Consider the following 18,715-nt stretch of genomic DNA (forward strand, 5'->3'; position numbering starts at 1 on the left):
TACCTGTCTAGTGACAACCCCCCCCCACCACCAAGAGCCACCTCATGATTCATTACATAAGCAGGAGACGGTGGAGTCCAGGGGATTGATTTAAAGATGCTGGTCGAGAAAATCCTCGCTCCGCTAGAGCTGCTGAGGCTTGGAATTTGGGAAGCTGGGGCTGTTGGTGACTATTTTCCTGGCTGTATGGGCAGCGCCAGTTGCAGCAAGAGAAAATGCGAAATCAGGAGAAAAGCAAAACAAAACAAAACAACTAAAACCAAACCAACAAAGAAAAAACCCAACAGGTAGTGGGAAAGGGAAGGAAGGAGAGAAAGGAGAAAGAGGCTGCAGGAGAGAGAGGTCTAAGGAGTAGCTTGACTGATGACACTAGAGGTAGCCAGCATTTTGTCTCTGACTTTTTTTTGGAGGGGGGTTCAAATATCTCATTCTACATGTTTGACTTCAGTCAGGCAATTTTGGACAACAGGCTGCGAGTCACAAACATAGATGTTTTTTTGTTTTGTTTCATTTGAGCTAGGCCCTGGTTATGTTGCAGAGGCTGGTTTGGACCTTGTGAGCTCAAGAGATCCACCTGCCTCAGTGACCCAAGTAGTTAGGACTACAGGCACATACCACCATGCTGGGCTAGATGATCCTTCTTTCTTTCCTACCTACCTAGTTTCCTTCCTTCCTTTCTTCCTTTCTTTTTTCTTCTCTTTTTTTTTGGTGTGGGTGTGTGGTACTGGGGTTTGAATCCAGGGGGCTTCTACCTCTGGGACACTTTCCTAGTCCTGCTTTGCTGCTTTACTATTTATTTATTTATTTATTTATTTATTTATTGCGGTACTGGGGATGGAACCCAGAAGCATTCTACCTCCGAGCTACACCTCCAGCCCTATTTTTTATTCTTTATTTTGAAACAGTGTCTCACTGAGTTCCAAAGGGCCTTACTAAGTAGTAGCTGAGGCTGTCCTTGAACCATGATCCTCTTGTCTCAGCCTCCCAAATGCTGGGATTACAAGCATGCGCCACCATGCCTGGATTTACTTTTTATTTTAAAACAGGGTCTTAGTAAGTTGCGGCTGGCCTCAAGCTTGTCATCCTCCTGACTCAACCTCCCGAGTACTGGGATTACAGTTGTGTACCGCCATGTCCAGCTAGAGGCTTCTTTTTAAACTGAGGACAATTCCTTCACCTGTGCCCTGAGTGGGATTGCCTGCTATTCTTAGAACCATGATCTTGCCTGGTGTGGTGTAATCCCCACGCTTGGGAGGCAGAGACAGGAGGATCGCGCAGGTTCGAAGCCAACCTCACTGGATTAAGAGACCCTGTTTCCAAATAAAAAGTATAAAATAGGTCTGGGAGTGTAGCCTGGAGGTAGAAGGGCTTCCAGGAACCCCACTACCACCAAAAAGAACCATGATCTCTCTCCTCTCTTGTTTTGCAAAAGAGTCCTCTTCCTAGGATTCCATCGTTTCTCTCAGTGTTTTCTCCTTCCCATTCCACACTAACTTCCTGAAAGAGTGTTTCTGGCTGGACATGATGACGCTTGTAATCCCTGTACTTGGGAGGTGGAGACAGGAGGATCCAGGTTTTCCGCCAGCCTCAGCTACTTAGTGAGGCCTCTGCAACTTAGTGAGACCCTGTTTCAAAATAAAGGATTAAAAATAGGGCTGGGGGTGTCACTCAGAGGTAGAATGCCCCTGGGTTCCATTCTTAGTACCGCCCCTGCCTCCTCCAAAAAAGTGTCTCTGTTACTCTCTACCTCTCTGTCACCTGGACCTACTCCAACTGGTCTTCGGTCCCCACCCCTCTATTGAACCTGTTCAGAGATTACCCAGGGCCTGTCCATTGCCAACGCCACATTCTTTCATCCGTGCTTACTTAATCTCTCTGCATCATTTAACCCACCTGCTTGAACACCTTTCCTTGGGTTTTCACAGTGCCTGGACACCATCCTCCCAGCGTCCCTCCTGTTCCTCCTACACCCCCTGGAGGCTGCTTCTCCAGCCCCTGTTCCTCGGCCTACAAAGGCTGAGGCTTCTGGAAGGCTCTGTCTTGCTTTTCTTTTCTTCACGCTTCATTCTCTTCCTGTCTTTCTGCAAAACAGAATCTCATTCACTATTCTAGTTTCCCTTACTGTCAATATACACGACTCCCAAATCCATGTCTTCAGCTCAGATTGCGCCTCTGAGTGCCACAGTCACCTCGCCAACTGCCCAGTTCAGGTTTCCACTGAAATAGATCACAGATACATCACACTCGACAAATCTCAAACGGAGCTCTTCATCTCCTCCCACAGATCTCCTCCTGCAGTGTTTCTGAACTCCTGAGCGGCTCCCCAGTGCACAGTTGCGTGCACCGTATCCTGCAAGTCATTCCCTGGGATTTTCCTCTCCTTCATTCTTTCCATTCAGTCCATCCCTGAGACCTGTCAATTCTACTTCCTAAACACTTTGCAAATTAACCCATTTATCTTCCTCTCCATCACCATCTTCTCTCAGTTTTGGCAAAAGCCTGCTTTCCAACTGGCATTCCCGCCCCCAAGCTTGTTCCACAGCCTCAGAGATAGATGCTAAGACACAAATCTCACAAATCTCACTGTGGCCTGGCTTCACCTAACAGCCTCCTGGGGCTTCCGGTAGCCCATAGATAATGTCCAGAGACTTTCCCTTGACCTCTCCGTCTGGTCCAGGCTGATTTTACCCACTTACCTCTCACTTTTCCTGTCTCCAGCCAGCGAGAGCCCTCCCTGCTCCCACACAGCTCAAACTGCCCCTTTTCTCAGCTGAATGAGCCTCTCCCTCTGCTGTCCAGTTCTTCAGGGGACCCTTTCGTGATCACCAACCCAGCGCCTACTCTCCCAGCACCTGGGGCTTTTCCTTCACCACAACCCCCACATGGGTCTTCTGTTTGTTCCTCCTCCCTGTGGGGCCGTAAGTCCCCAGGAGGGCTGGCACCCTGGCGGTCCCGCTGACTCCGGCACTGGCTCCTAGGATGGGCGTCAGGTGTCCCTCATATCCCATCCCTGGTCCGGCTATGTAGGTGTGCATCATTTGGGGACTGTCTTCTTTGTCGGAGACCAACTGCAGCAAATCTATTCACTGGTTCTTAAAGGGAGAGTCCAGCTCGATGAAGAAGGTCAGACTTGACCCAAATCGCAGACTTGACTGCCAGAAGGGAGCCCCCTAGATGTTTTGTAGCACACTTTCCGAGCTTTGTCTAAAGCTAAAAGTCTTTAGGGTGATGTTTGATCTGTTGTATTCCTGCTTGTTTGCTTTCTTTCTTCCTTTCTTTCTTTTTGTGGCTCTGGGGATTGGATTCAGGGGCATTCTACCTCTGAGCTATACCTCCAGACCTATTTTATTCTCTATTTTGAAACAAGGTCTAAGGTGCGGAGGGCCTAAGTTGCTCAGGCTGGCCTTGAACCTGTGATCCTTCTGTCTCAGCCTTTCAAGTACTGGGATCACAGGCCAAGGACACTATGCCCAGCTCCCACCCTGCTCTTTAAGGATGCTTTGGTGTTTTTAAAGATAGGCTCTCCCCCACAGGCCTATTTTTCTTGTTTTGACTAGTGTGAATTGTGAGAACTCACAGAGAGGGGCCATCAGGGCACTGGAAGGAGGGGGCTACAAAGAGGAACTGGAATAGCAAGACAGGGTGTAATTAAGTATCTTAAGAATGGCCTAGAGACTTTGTGGGAGACAGACTGGTTGTGGCTGGCTGGCCCTCAGGCAGCAAGCCTTGCAGGAGAGTCCAACAGACCAAAGGTCCTACCAGGGAACAAAACAAAACAAAACAACAGCAGGAGCCCCAGAGTGGGAAGGCTCAGAAGGCTGCACACTCTGACTGCAGCATCCCAGAGTGTTCCTCGAAGAGGCGATTTCTTGGGCGCAGCCGTGCAGGGACGGCAAGCCTGGGAACATTTCTGCTCTCGTATGCTGAGCTGGGTGGACCAGGAACCACCTCCTAAAGGAAGAGACTTATTACTTGGCTACCTCTGTCTCCAGAAGAACCAACCTTTCCTGCTTTTTTGTGCAAGGAGACACACCTCTCCGAGGAAGGAGGAGGACGGGCTTTCTATCATTACTACAGACCTATTCAAAAACAAAAACAAAAACAACTGAGTAATTAATTACCCTCTGCAGGGAAGAAGCACAAACAGGATGGGCCCGGAGCAGAACTTGGGATGAACCATCCCAGGACAGCTTAGGCAAAGGAACCTCCCGGCAGCGCTGTGCCTTGCGCCCGCCTGGGGCCAGGGCTTGGGGGTGGCCGGGCCGGGTCCGCAGCCCCTCGCGGAGGGTGGGGGGGTTGGTTCCCGGGCGTCCTTCGCCCGCAGCCTCCCAGCCTCTCTCCCGAGCCTCAGGTGTGTGCGCGCGCGGAGCCACGCGTCCTTTCCTTTGGGGCCGCGCACGGGCAGGCGCGGGCCGGGGCTCGGGCTGCGGCGCCCCCAGCCGGGCGCGGGCCGGGGCTCGGGCTGCGGCGCGCGGCTCCCGCCCGGGACGCGGCGGTTGCAGCTTCCTGGTTTGCAGCTGGCCGAGGGGGGGAGAGCGCGAGCCGGCGGCGGGGGCGGGCGCGGAGGCCGGGCGGCGGGCGGGGACGCTCGGCGGCGGGGGCCGGCCGGACAGGTCGCTCTCCCGGGAAGGGGCGAGTCCCGCGCCGGCCTCGGAAGCGCCGCGCGCCGGGGAGGACGCTCGCTGCCCGGGCGGCCGAGGGCGCGGCGCGGCTCCCCTCCGCTCCACCTCGGCGGCGCGGGCGGGCGGGCGGGAGGGCAGGACCCGCCGCGGGCCGGCATGGCCGGTCGAGGGGCGCCTGGGCGCCGCTTTGCCCCGGAGCTGCCTCCGCGCCGGCGGCAGCCGCGAGCGCTGGCCTGAGCCGGGCTCCCGCCCCCGTGCGAGCCCGCGCGTCCCCCGGGCGGCGCCGGCATGTCGTCCGGCACCATGAAGTTCAATGGCTATCTGCGGGTGCGCATCGGCGAGGCCGTGGGGCTGCAGCCCACCCGCTGGTCCCTGCGCCACTCGCTCTTCAAGAAGGGCTACCAGCTGCTGGACCCCTACCTGACGGTGAGCGTGGACCAGGTCCGCGTGGGCCAGACCAGCACCAAGCAGAAGACCAACAAGCCCACGTACAACGAGGAGTTCTGCGCCAACGTCACCGACGGCGGCCACCTGGAGCTGGCCGTCTTCCACGAGACGCCCCTGGGCTACGACCACTTCGTGGCCAACTGCACGCTGCAGTTCCAGGAGCTGCTGCGCACGGCCGGCGCCTCCGACACCTTCGAGGGCTGGGTGAGTGGCAGCGACCCCTCCGCCCGTGTCCATCCCACCTCGTGGGGGTCCCTTGCAGTTTTCAAAACTCTCCCGGGCCCCGCTTCCCCATCCCTCGCTCCCCATCATCGGTCCTCGCCCGGGTGCGGCTCAGGGGACGCGGCGGTGGGTGTGTGCGGGCGCAGGTGTGTCTCCGGAACCGGCCTGGACGTGGTCCTCCCCAGGACGGCGGCTTTGGGCTAACGGAGGGGGGCGCTGGCCAGGGCCTGGGGGGCCCCCTCTCTCCACCCAGACTTGGGGTTCAGCATCCCAACTTTCAGCTCTCAGGGATCTACTCCGCGAAGGCGGGGGTGGGGGGGGGAAGGCGATGTGAAAGTGAGATGATTTGAGTAAAGTGCTCCAAGCGCCTCTTCGGGAAAGCCATACATTCTCGGGAGTATTATTCATACTGTTTATGGATACATGTTGGTTCAGCCGCGCAGACGTGCACACGTGTTTCAGCATGCACATCCATTACATCCCACAGGTACAGAAGCTACGCTGGCAGGGATCAAGAGTGCCTGGGTCTGCACGCTGGCAAAGTTTTATTGTTTAGCAGTTTTCTAGGGAGACAAGCTTCGCATGTGTTTGCCACCGCTTGGTCCAATTGATCGGGGATGTGCGGGTCCTGCAGTATGCCTTCTGCAGCTACAGGTCTGAGAGGAGGTTGCAGATCCCCCTCCCCCCCTCCCACGCGCCATCAGCCGCTGCATTGACATGTAGCTACCAGTAACTTTTCTCTTGCCTCTGCTTTCCCCATACTTCCCATGAGGCACAGTTTCTGCTGGAAATAAATTAAAAATTTTCGAGCCCTTCACACGGTGTCAAAACGCTTTGGCTTCTTAATCCTAACACAGTCTTTGTGATGGAGGTGTTATCGTTCTCACTCTGAGATGATGAAATAGTAATTATCATGAAGTGATCTGGTTTAGCAAAATGGAGTGCAGTGTTGGAAGACTCTTAGAGTCAAATGGCTTAAGTTTCAGAAGGAGTTCATTTTGAACCTAGAATACGAGTCAGTATTGATATCTGTTTGAAATTAAGGAGTGATGGGATCAGAGGGATATCGATGAAGATCCACTTAAGTATTTTATACTTTGGGGGGATTGATGATGTTATCATATATTCTCTAAAATTACAGGTGGCTTGTGAAGCTACCCATTTTTAAAAAATGGAAATAATACAAAATCTCTTATGACTGTTTAACCTTAATCATCACATTATACTGAGTTAACTTACAGTCTAACTTACTTTGTGGGATTTAGAAGTGGAGTAGAAAGGAGTGGCTAAAATACAGTTAGAGACTCATGTTTTATCCTGTGAATTTCTGGATCAGAAATAAAAGTGAGAAGCCGGATGTGGTGGCGCTTGCTTGTACTTCCAGCATTTGGGAGGCTGAGACCAGAGGATTGTGGTTCGCAAACAGCCTCAGCTACTTAGTGAGGCCCTCTGAAACTTAGCGAGACCCTGTTTAAAAAACAACAACAACAACAAAAAAAAAACAAAATATAGAGCAGGGGGTTTAGCTCAGGGACCGAATGGCCCTGGGTTCCATCCCCAGACCTGGAAGAAAAGAAATAAAGAAAGAAAGAAAGATGACAATAGCAATCTGAATGGATTTACTGAATTAGTGTCTGATTAGGAGTTAAGTTGGGTAAACTTCTAGGAAAATTAGGTTCTGAAGTTTGGCGGTACAGACTGGCCAGTAGCCAGGAGAAGCCTGTCTTTTTTTTGGTGGTACTGGGGTTCCTGGAAGCCCTTCTACCTCCGGGCTACACTCCCAGACCAATTTTTACATTTTTATTTGGAAACAGGGTTTCCTAAGCCAGCGCGCGGCTGGCTTCGAACCTGCGCGATCCTCCTGTCTCTGCCTCCCAAGCGCGGGGATTACAAGTGCGCCCCACCACGCCTGGCAAAGCCTGTCTTTTTTGAGAGAGCTTAGATTGGTTCTACTCAGTCAGAACAGTTGAATCATCTGGGAGCTTTATAAGAATCCCTTCCCCTTTGTTTTTGCAATACTGCGGAATGAACCCAGGGCATCTCATATGTTAGGCCAGCACTCTACCATGAAGCCACATCCCCAACCCTTCTTATTTTATTTTGAGATAGGGTCTCACTAAGTTTCCCATGTGATCTGAAACTGGTAATCTTCCTGCCTCAGCCTGCGGAGTAACTGGAATTACAGGAGTACGCCACTTCGCAGCAAACATTCCCACGGTGATTAAAATGTGCAGTCAAGGTCAAAATCCCATGGCCTAAATGAAGACCATAAGACGGGACCTAGAAGAAGCAGACATGTAAGAGGCAGGTTGCCTGACTAGGTGGAGTGCACAGAGCTGGTTATTGTTCCATCATATGATGAGTAAAGATTAAATGTAAATTAAATTTCTATAATTGTCTAAAGTTACTATACTTAGATGTTTTATATAACCCATTGGTGGTATTTTGGAAAAAATGAGTCTTTGGTAGGATAGGTTTGGTATTTGAATGACACTGAAACCAATGACTTGTCATATATTTATGTTCAGTTAGAGGGCAGGGCTTTTAAAAATTTTTTTCTTTTAATGGAGAATAGGGTAGATAAAATGAGAGTGTTGTTTCTTTTCTTTCTTTTTTGGGGGGGAAAACTGAGGATTGAACTCAGGGATATTCTACACCCCCCCAGCTATATCACCAGCCCTTTTTTTTTTTTTGCCCTTTAAATTTTGAAACAGTATCTCACTAGGTTGCCAAGGATTTTGCTAAATTGACTGGTCTCAAACCTACAATCTTCCTGTGTCAGTTTCCCAAGTCCAGGATATGGGCGTTTGCCCATTTCCCAGCTATGTTGTTTCTGTTTTAAACGTTAGGATAATATTTGGGAATATCTGGAATGTTAATTTTAAAAATTATTCTTTATAGATAAAAAGGTTCTTTGAAGTTCAGGATTATAGAAATTCTTTTCTTTGTGATATTGAAATGAGAGCCTGGCGTGGTGACACACGCTTGTAATTCCTGTGCTTGGGAGGCGGAGACAGGAGGATCGCACAGGTTCAAAGCCAGCCTCAACTACTTAGTGAGGCTCTCAGCAACTTAGTGAGACCCTGTTTCCAAATAAAGTACAAAATAGGTCTGGAAGTATAGCCCGGAGGTAGAAAGCCTCTGGTTAGCAACTTAGTGTTTGCTAGATCATGAGAAGAGGAAGAGGATCAAATTGTAGATTTATGGGAAAACAGAACATACTTTTATCATTAGAATATTGTTATGCTTTCTTGTTTAAGGTACTTGTGTGTGTGGTACTAGTACTGAGACTTGAACCCAGGGGCATTCTACCTCTGAGCTACTTCCCCTGTCCTATAGTTTAGTCTTTATTTTGAAACAAGGTCTCCCTAAGTTGAAGAGGGCCTCACTAAGTAGCTGAGGCTGTCCTCAAACCTGAGAATCTGTGATCCTCCTGTCTCAGACTCCCAAGTACTGAGATTGCAAGTGTGGGCCACCATGTCTGGCACTTGATACTTTTAAGTATCAAGAAAATAATCATTAACATTAGTTTTAATACAAGTTTATTGTTACTTTCTGTTAAGTGTGATGGGAGAAAGGGTTATAGATCTAATTCATGCAATATGTACCTAGTACCAGGTTTAGTGCCTGAAATGGAATACGCACTCAAATTTTTGTTTTCAAATTGTACATGTATTAAATCATTAAGTCTATATAAAACCCAAGGAGGTGGTGGAGTACAGAAAGGCATTCTGAAATTCATAGCATTAAACTTAATTAGAAACAAAGATTTCAAACAAAAACCTAAGTTTCTACCTTAAAGAGTAAATTGATCTAAAGTAAGTAGAAAGAAGGACATTATAAAGATCAGAAATCAGTGAAATAGGAAACAGAAAAATAATAGAGAAAAACCAAGGAAATAAAAAAGCTGGATTTTTTGAAAATAAAATTGGTAAACCTCAAGCCAGAATATTCAAGAGAGGATACAAATTGCCAATATTAGTAATGAGAAAGGGAACATCACTATAGATCCTTCTGACTTTAAAAAGGGTAATGAAGGTTCGGCGTGGTGGTGCACGCTTGTAATCCCAGTACTTGGGAGGCTGAGACAGGAGCATCACAGGTTTGCAGCCAGCCTCAGCTGGTTAGTGAGGCTTTCTGCAACTTCAACACTGTTTCAAAATAAAGAATAAAAAAATAGTGCTCAGAGGTAGAATGCCCCTGGGTTAAATCCCTGGTACTGAAAAAAAAAAAAAATAAAAGTATGCCAGTAAATTCCACAATTTAGATAAACTAATTCCTTGAAAGATGCAAACTATCAAAATTACCTCAAAAAACTTGAATGGTTTATGTCTATTAAAATAATTGAATTCATAGCTAAAAATCTTTCACCCCCAGTTTTACTAGGGACTTCTATGATACATTTAAGAAATATTACCAACTTCATACACTTTTTCAGAAAGTAGAAGAGAATAAATTCCCAACTCATTTCATATTTTGATAGTTATCTTACTTTTATACCAAACTGATGAAAATGTATTTAAAAAGCCAGAGATCCAATATCCTCATAAAATATGATGCAAAAATCTTTAAACTTTAGCAAATCAAATCTAACAATATAACAAATGGATAGTGCATCTTGACCAAAGTGGGATTTATAACTAGGACTTCAAGGTTGATTCAACATGTACAGATCAATCAGTGCCTATTAGCAGGGTAAAAATGAAGGTCTGTATGATCATCTCAGTAGATATAGAAAGGGCAATCCCAATTCTTGGGTGGCTGAGTCAGAATAATTGCATGTTTGAGACCAGCCTCAGCATCTTAGTGAGACCCTGTTTCAAAATAAAAAGAAATGGGGATGTAGATCACTAGTATGGTGTTCTTGGCTTCAGTCCCAAGTACTTCTCCCCCTATACACACAGAGATTTGACAGAACTTAATATTCACTCATGATAAAAACTCACAGCAAATTAGAAAAACGCAACCTTTTCAATCTGATAAAGAAAGGACATCTATGAAAAACCTACAGGCATCATCATAGTGGTGAAATAATGAATAATATTCCTCTATCATAAGTAACAAGGCAAGAGTGTCTGTTCTTTCCACTTTTATTTAACATTGTACTAGAGTTTCTGGTCAGTGCAGTAAAACAATTTCAAGAAGTAAAATGCATATAGATTACAGAGGAAGACGTAAACTATCTTTATTTGCAAATGAATGATTGTAGACAATTCTAAGCCTTCTATAAAAGAGCTTCTAGAACCAACAAGTGATATCAACTGAGTCACAGAATATAAACCAATTTGCAAGACTTAATTGTACTCTATATACTGGCAGTGAACAATTGAAAACTGAAATAAAAGTATCATTTTATAAATGCATCAAAGATATAAAATGGGTAAATTGGATAACATACTTTTTCACTGGAGTAAAATATTGCTGAAATAAAGATCTAAGAACATGCAGATAATATACTATATTCATGGATAGGAGGATTGAATATTATTAAGAACTCAATTCTTCCCAAAGTTTTCAATAGATTTTATTGTGGGGGGTACTAGGGACAAAATCCTGGGGAATTCTACCTCTGAGTTATACCCCCAGTCTTTTGTATTTTTTTATTTTTTGCATTCTAACTCAACTACACCCCTCTCCCTCTTTATGTTTTGTTTTTTAAAGAGTCTCATTAAATTGCTGAGGTGTTTGCTAAATTGCTGAGGCTGGCCTTGAACCTATAATTCTCCTCTTTTATCCTCCCAAATACTAGGATTACAGGTATGCACTACCATGTTCAGTTGTATTCAATAGATTTAATAAAATTCCAATCAAAATCTCAATAAGCTTTGCCATAGACCTTGACAGACTGATTCTAAAATTTATATAGAAATGTAAAGAATCTATTCTGGTCTAAGAATAATTTTGAAAAAGAATAAGTTTGGGGACTTACAGTATCTGATTTCAGGCTTAATGTTACTATAATCAAAATAATGTGATATTGGGGTAAAGAGAGTCATATAGTAGAATAGAAGAAAGTCTGGAAATAGATCCAGACATGTAAGATTAATTGATTTTTTGGCCAAAGACAATTCAGTGGAGGAAATGTTAATGTTTTTAACAAGTGTTGCTTGAACAGTTGTATAGCCATATGCAGAAATGTAAACCTTGTCTCTTACTTCATCATATACAAAAACTAATTGAAAATTGATTATAGACCAAAATGTAAGAGTTTGCATATTTTTATAAAAAAGAGAAGAAAATCTTAGTGACCTGTGTTCAGCAATATATACATATTATATGTATATATTTAGGTAACTACAAAAGCTCAACTATTAAGAAAATTAAAAATTGGGTTTTATAAAAATAACTATTGCTTCTTAAAAATTGCTTAAGAAAATGAAAACATAACCCAAAGATTGGGAGAAAATATTTGTAACATATAAATCAGATGAAGGCCTTGTAACAAAATTATATAAAAAAAAACTTTTAAAACTTAATAAGAAAAATACCTAACTTAAAAATGGGTCAGATATTTGAATAGGTAGCTTCATGGCAAATAACATATTACAACATACTCAAAATCATTAGTCATTACGGAAATGCAAATGAAAACCAGAAAAATATATGTTTCTACTAGAAAGGCTAAATAATATGGATCATAACAAGTGTTGGTGAGGAAATGTAGCAATTAATACTCTTGTACACAACTGTTAGGAATGTCAAATGATATAGTCAAGTTGGAAAATAGTTGGGCAGTTTCTTAAAATATTAAAGATATTATATGCCATCCACTCTCATGTATTTACCAGGAGAGATGAAACGATTCATAAGAAAGCTCGTCTGTGAATGCCGTAACAGCTTTGAGATAGCCCCCAAACTTAAAATTCAAATGACAAAACCTGAATGTTTAAACATATTGTGGTATATCCACACCATGGAATACTACTTGCACTTTTGACATGTCCAAAAACATGGATGAATCTCAAAGTAATTATGCTGCATGAAAAAGCTCAGACCCTTTTCTTGCTTCCTCTCATGAAGAAAGTTCCTGATGTATGATTCCAGCTATTCAAAATGCTAGAAAATGAAAACAAGTCTGTAGTGACAGGAAGCACATCAGTGTAGTCCAGGAGAGAGGAGTGGGGCGAAGGAAGGGTGGATCTCAAAGGAGGCGTAGGAAAAATTTTGGAGGGGGAAATATTTATTATATTATTATTATTATTATTATTGTACTAAAAGTTGAACTCAATGGCATTCTACCTTCAAGTTATACCTACAGCCCTATTTTATTATGAAACAAGGTCTCACTAAGTTGCTGAGGCTGGTTTAGAAACTATGATCCTCTTGTCCCAGCATCCCAAGTACTGGGATTACAGGTATGCACCACCATGCCCAGCTAAATTTATTGTTTTGAAGCTGGGCGTTGTGGCGCACGCTTGTAATCCCAGCATTTGGGAGGCTGAGACTGGAGGATTGCGATTTGCAGACAGCCTCAGCTACTTAGTGAGCCCCTCTGCAACTCAGTGAGACCCTGTTTCAAAATAAAGAAATAAGAATTGGGGTGGGGGTGTAGCTTGGAGGTCAAATGCCTCTGGGTTCCATCCCCAGACCCGCAAAAAAAAAAAAAAAATATTGTTTTGATTGCAAAGATGGTTTTACATGTTTTAGAGTTTATTGAATAGGTCACTTTAAGTATGTACATATTACTATGTGACCATTATATCTTGAGATGGCTGTAAGAAAAAGGAATAGGGATTTATCATCCTTATTTTACTGAAGATGTTAAATAACATGCTAGTAGGTGACAGAATTAGATTTGAGCCAAATATTACTTTTGAAAACTACATTGCCTCCTTAGTGCAGTAAATATTTTTCAGAGTAGTACCATTAAAAAAACAAAACAAAACAGTAGAGCCAGGAGTGGTGGTGCATGCTTAGAATCCTAGCATTTGGGAGGCTGAGACCAGATGATGACAGTTCGCAGACAGCCTCAGCTACTTAGCGAGGCCCTTCACAACTCAGCGAGACCCTGTTTCAAAAATAAAAAGACTAAAAAAGTAGGGTTGGGGGTATAGTTCAGAGGTACAATGCTCCCTGGATTCCATCCCCATACGGCAAAAAAAAAAAAAAAAAAAAAAAATCAGTAAAACAGAATTACCAAATTAGTTTTTGATTTTTGGACACAGTTTCATCTTCTAAATTATTCCTGTCAGTTTTTTCCCACTGCTGCTTTTAGAACTTGTTTATTTTGCATAATTTCTTGGACTTCTGAAGACTGAAGATTTGCGGAGTTGAAACACTGCTTCCTTCTTCCGTGTATTTGCTCCTGTTTCGCTGACATTCCAAATGAGGACTGGCATCTAATACCTAGTGTTGGGGACATAGGGGGAGGCAGGAGGAGCTGGAGGCTGCGTCATGGAAAGACCTTGGCGCCCCTCAGGAAGGAAGGACCTGCTTGGCGGATCCCAGGCTGTTTTCCTGTCCACCCCGCCCCCCTCAAAGACATTCTGTACTCTGCAGGCCTGCAGGGCTCCTTTCTATCAAGTTCTCAGAGAGGTACCTGTTCTGGAGTCCTGTCCGGTGAATCAACCAGGTTGCTCCCAGGTCTTCATGGATTATCGTTTCTTCTGATTCCTCGATTGAGGAGCATGCATTTATAGCACCAGATTTATCCCAGCTTCTCTAGTAGCTCCTTCTCTTTTGCATTTTATAGTGCAGTTATTCATTCTCACAATTGATTCTCCCCTCCCCCAAACCAACTGGTAAGGAGTGTCTAACACTGACTTACTAACCCATAGCGCTTTAGGGCAAAAACATTTTAGGATCTCTAGGGAGGTCCATTCCAGGGTAGGTCAATTCTTCAGGTTCATTGTAAGTCAAATTTTGCTGCAGTAGGCTGGTTGCTTCTCATAACCCTGGCTGTGGCTTTCATGTCCCCCTCAAGAGCATTTTCTGGGCACGTTACTGTCTTGTTATCCTTTATTGCACTCATGACTCTGAGGTCGTTCTGTTAATCAATTTGTTTATTGTCTCGTCCCCCTTTAATGTAGAAACACCTGGGTAGCAGAGACTTTAGTTGTAACTCCAGAACTACGACGAGCAGCTCAAACACAGTAGGAGCTGAATATTTGTCCAAAGAATGAAATTTTATATGGCTTTGGGGCAAGTAAAAGATATGTACTTTGGGAACATCTTTCCTTAAGTATCTTGTTCATCTTTCAAAAATAAATAAGTAAAAATAATTTGGGAGCAATTGTAATTACAACATTCTCCTTTCTCTCTTACTCTTTTTTTTTTTTTTTGTGTGTGTGTGGTGCTAGGGATTGAACTCGGAGGCGTTCTACTCTTGAGCTACACCCCCCTTCCTTTTTATTTTGAGAATTTATTTTGAAATGGGGTCTCACTATTGCTGAGGTTGGCCTTCGACCTGCCATCTTCCTGTCTTAGCCTCCAGAGTACCAGAATTATAGGCGTGTGTCACCATACCCAGTAGCACCCCTCTTTTAAATCACTCAAGACATACTAATATGTGCTTAAGAAGATAAGGCCAGCTTTTTATGCTCCTTGAATATGGTAATGGATTAAAACCCATGTGGATGGAAAATTCCCTGCTTTTTCCATTTTAAAAGTCTCTGATTTATAAACCTGAAATACACAATTAATTCTTACAATTGCACCTTTTGAACCCAATGTTAAATTTAGGGCCACAGCAAGAAATAAGTATTTGAAGGTTGTACATCAGCCAGGGAAAGCTAGAGAGGTTGGTGGGTGGTGGAGTGTGAATCATTTTATCTTATGCAACTCTTCGTACAGCTTTGTTATCTAGCAAGTGTCTGGATTGGTGATTAGTGGTCATGGTAAAACTCATGCACTTTTATGAGGTGCTAGCATTTACTTAGAGTAAGAGTGAGAACTTGGGCTTTCTATAGTCTTTTCCCCCTGTTTTTAAAAAATAATCATCCAGATCACGTCCCCTTTGTGGGTTAGGGGCAGAACTCCATTTTATTAGAATGTGATAAAAATGAGGCCGCAGCTGGGGATGGTGGTGCATGCTTGTAATCCCAGCGTCTGGGAGGCTGAGATAGGAGGATGGATCACAGTTCGAGGACAGCCTCAGCTTCTTAGTGAGGTCCTTTGCAATTCAGTGAGACCCTGTTTCAAAAAATAAGGAATAAAAATAGGGCAGGGGCTGTAGCTCAGAGGTCAAACGACCCTGAGTACCATCCCCAGTACTGCAAAAACTTAAAAAAAAAAAAAAAAAAGAAAAAGAAAAATGATGCCCTAGTGAAACCACTACTACTCCCTATTCTCTGCTTTCCACTCTTATCGGGGCTGTTTCCAAGATAGTCTCTATTATCAAACTGGTAGTTACTCCTTAATTTAAAACTCTTCTGTGCTTTCCTGCTGCTCTTAGGTGAAGCCCAGCGTCTTTAGCATGGATCAGATTGTTCTCCATGATCTTGACCCCAATTTCCTCTTGGTTTCTTGGGAGCCATGGTTCCACCTCTCCTCATTCTATACCCTGCTCCCGTCACAGTGAGTATCTTTTAGCTCCTCAAAGATCGCACTTTACTTTGCTAATTCACACCTGTGCTTTGCATCGTCTCCTCCACATCACTTCCCCAGGAAACTTCCCTTGACATGCCCAGTCTGGGTCCCCTCAATATCCTGAGGACTCCATTGCTACCTCCCTTGTTACTGAAAGAGTGGGTGTAGAAATGGATCGACCTCACGTAGACATGTGTGACGCATAAGGTTGTTCAGGGCATAAGTGGATAGTGGATGGTTGATGACGAAGACCCATCCCTTTGCTCCTGCAGTATCCGCTTTAACTGTTACGAGTTCCCCCACTCCCGTCCCCAAGATGCCCTGGGTAAGCACTCCTCCACTGAGCATGTCATGTGGACCAGGTGTTGTGCTGCATCCTGACTCCACTGGACAAAGCAGACCTGGTGCATGAAGTTACAAGGGGGGGGGGGGGATGGTAGATGGCGGAGAAAATAGAAAACAAGGAAAGCAACCAGGAAATTACAGAAGTACTCAGATGCTGGTCAGCAATTGGTTTGGGGAGGTCAGGAACCTCTTCCTGTGGGGAAGATAGCTGATTTTTAAGGTTCTAGCATAGATAACCACAGCCAGCTTCGCTTAAATGATGGTGAAAAAAATCATTTTCTCAAAAGAAGAAAAGGAACTTTGACCCAACAATGTTATTCAGAGAGATATCACAGGTGCCCTTTTGAAAGGCAGATGTCTCTGACCCACAGAGGTATTTCCATCTTTGGAAAGTTTGGAAGGGAATTAAGTTTTAATGCCTGTGAACACATAACTGTTAGTGCTTTTTGACTTCCAAAGGCAGAAAGCAGCAATACCATATTTGAAGCATCAAATACTGTTAGTTTTGTATGGATCATGAAAGAATCATAGGTGTTGAACAGAAAGAAGGACCATCTAGTTCAGAACACCGTAACACAAAGCCTGTCAGCTCTATGGCCCACGGCCAGCCAGCAGGGGTATTCATTTGGCAGGACTGTTTTTAGCATTGAAACAGAAGATACATCATGCTGTGGAGATCAGCTGCAGACCCCACCACTCCCTATGGTCAAACCTACTCTCTGGATTCATTACAGACTTGGTCCTGGGAGGTTTGGAGTTTGCGACACCATAGCTCAAGCCTTTGTTTTCAGAATGTGGGAAACAAAGCTCCTCCCCAAGCATTACTATTGTCCTGGTGCACAGGAAGTCACACACACACACACACACACACACACACGCACACACACACACAGACATACACACACACACACACACTTAATATCTGCACATATATCTGCATAATGGAGGTATACTTTTTGGATTTAATTAGACGTATTAATTTATTAATTTGTAAATATATTAATTTAGATGTATATTTATTTAGACATTTATTTACCTATATATTTGTATCCTACAATTACATAGAAAGCTGATGGTAACTGGTAAATATATGGGGAGTTAACTTTTACAGCAAGTTAGTATTGTATTAACTATTTCATTATATATATATTCTTTGTATTCTTTTGCTGTGCTGGAGATTGAACTCAGGGCCTTCCTCTTTGATTTTAGTACACAGCTTTCAGCAGTCTGTGAGTGCCATGCTCCATGAGAGCCAGGAGAGTTGAGCTTAAGGTGTGACTTTGTCCCATGAATTGGATTGGCCCAAGTCTAAATTGCTCAGGCTTGGAGAGGATTTAGCTCATGTCCAAGTAATTTGTGCATCGCGGATAGTGATGTTGATATTGCTTATTACCTTAGAATCAGTCTTAAGGAAATATAGCAGGTTCCTCACTTCAAGCCATGCAGTTATATCTCTTAATTTACTCTAATGTGCTCTTTGCACTATGGGATGGTTGTAAGTTATTTCCCTATTACCTCATGTCAGAGAGAGACTGAGGATCTCACTGTTTAAGATTTTGCTAGAAGCCATTCTCACTAGGACAGTAATTAAAGATTTGTAGTCCCAAAGTGTCTGTAGCCACCAGTCTATATATCCACCCTAGGTGATGACAAAGACTATAAATCACTTGTAGGACAGACATTTTAATTAGCTGGAGGAATGAGCCCAAGGGTATTGGCTATCATAGAGTTTAAATGCTATGCTGAAGAATTTTATGAGACAGGAAATTTTTGTTGAGAATCATGGTACTAGCCAGAGAGTTTGAGCAAGATTACTATGTTAATGTGTTTCTGTAGTGCCAATAAATTAGAGCATTGGTTATCAGTGCACATGGGATTTTTATAGTAGAAAGACCACTTAAGAGGGGACTCATTAGCGGTACTTTTCTTTTGTACTGCCTTCTTGAAAGTTTCTTTGATTTTATGTTCAATCCTTGCACATCTTTGACCTCATAGGGAGAGAAATATTTAATAGGGTACCAAAGGTATTTGGTTTACACTTGTGGTAAGAAATGAAGAAAGTTGCCAGGAGACAGGACCATGACCAATATGAGCCCCTCATAATTGCATTAATAAAATAAGTCCTTTCAGACCAGTGTGAGCATGTTCTGTATCCAGTGCTGTATACCTGATTTCAGACCAAGGCCCTGTTCTCTAACCTACACCACAAAGCCTTATTTTTTAGTCATATTTAACCTTTGTACCTGCATGAGCCGTCTCTGCACCTCAATAGGGCACTGGGCCTCTCAGGTCACACTGGGCCTTGGTTTTCTCACCTGTGATGTCGGAGAGCTAGGCAGCCTGAACGCTGAGGTCCCTCACAGTCTTTATGGTTCCAGTTATGGTTCTCTTAGACACTGAACATTTTGCTCCATTCTGTTTTTTGGAGATGGTTCTGCTGATACTCAGATTTGTTTTGGGCTATGAAATTATTTTTGGAAGAGCACCCCAAAGTCATGCATGCATTAGCATAATTTCCTAAGCAATACACTTATTTATTCAAGAGTTTCTTG

General features: G+C 44.1%; 1 protein-coding gene across 1 annotated transcript in view; it reads left to right on the forward strand.

Moving 5' to 3' along the window:
• Nucleotides 1–4,910: 4,910 nt before the first annotated feature.
• The window catches only part of PRKCH (protein kinase C eta), a gene marked incomplete at both ends in the record, with an annotated part of 253,977 nt that continues 240,172 nt past the window's right edge, over nt 4,911–18,715 (forward strand). Inside the window, one exon of the mRNA XM_080706972.1 lies at nt 4,911–5,273. Coding sequence (XP_080563098.1) covers nt 4,911–5,273 — 363 coding nt within the window. The remainder of the gene's footprint in view (nt 5,274–18,715) is intronic.

The sequence above is a fragment of the Muscardinus avellanarius genome, assembly GCF_963383645.1.
Source record: "Muscardinus avellanarius genome assembly, chromosome: 12".
NCBI classification, from domain to species: Eukaryota; Metazoa; Chordata; class Mammalia; order Rodentia; family Gliridae; genus Muscardinus; species Muscardinus avellanarius.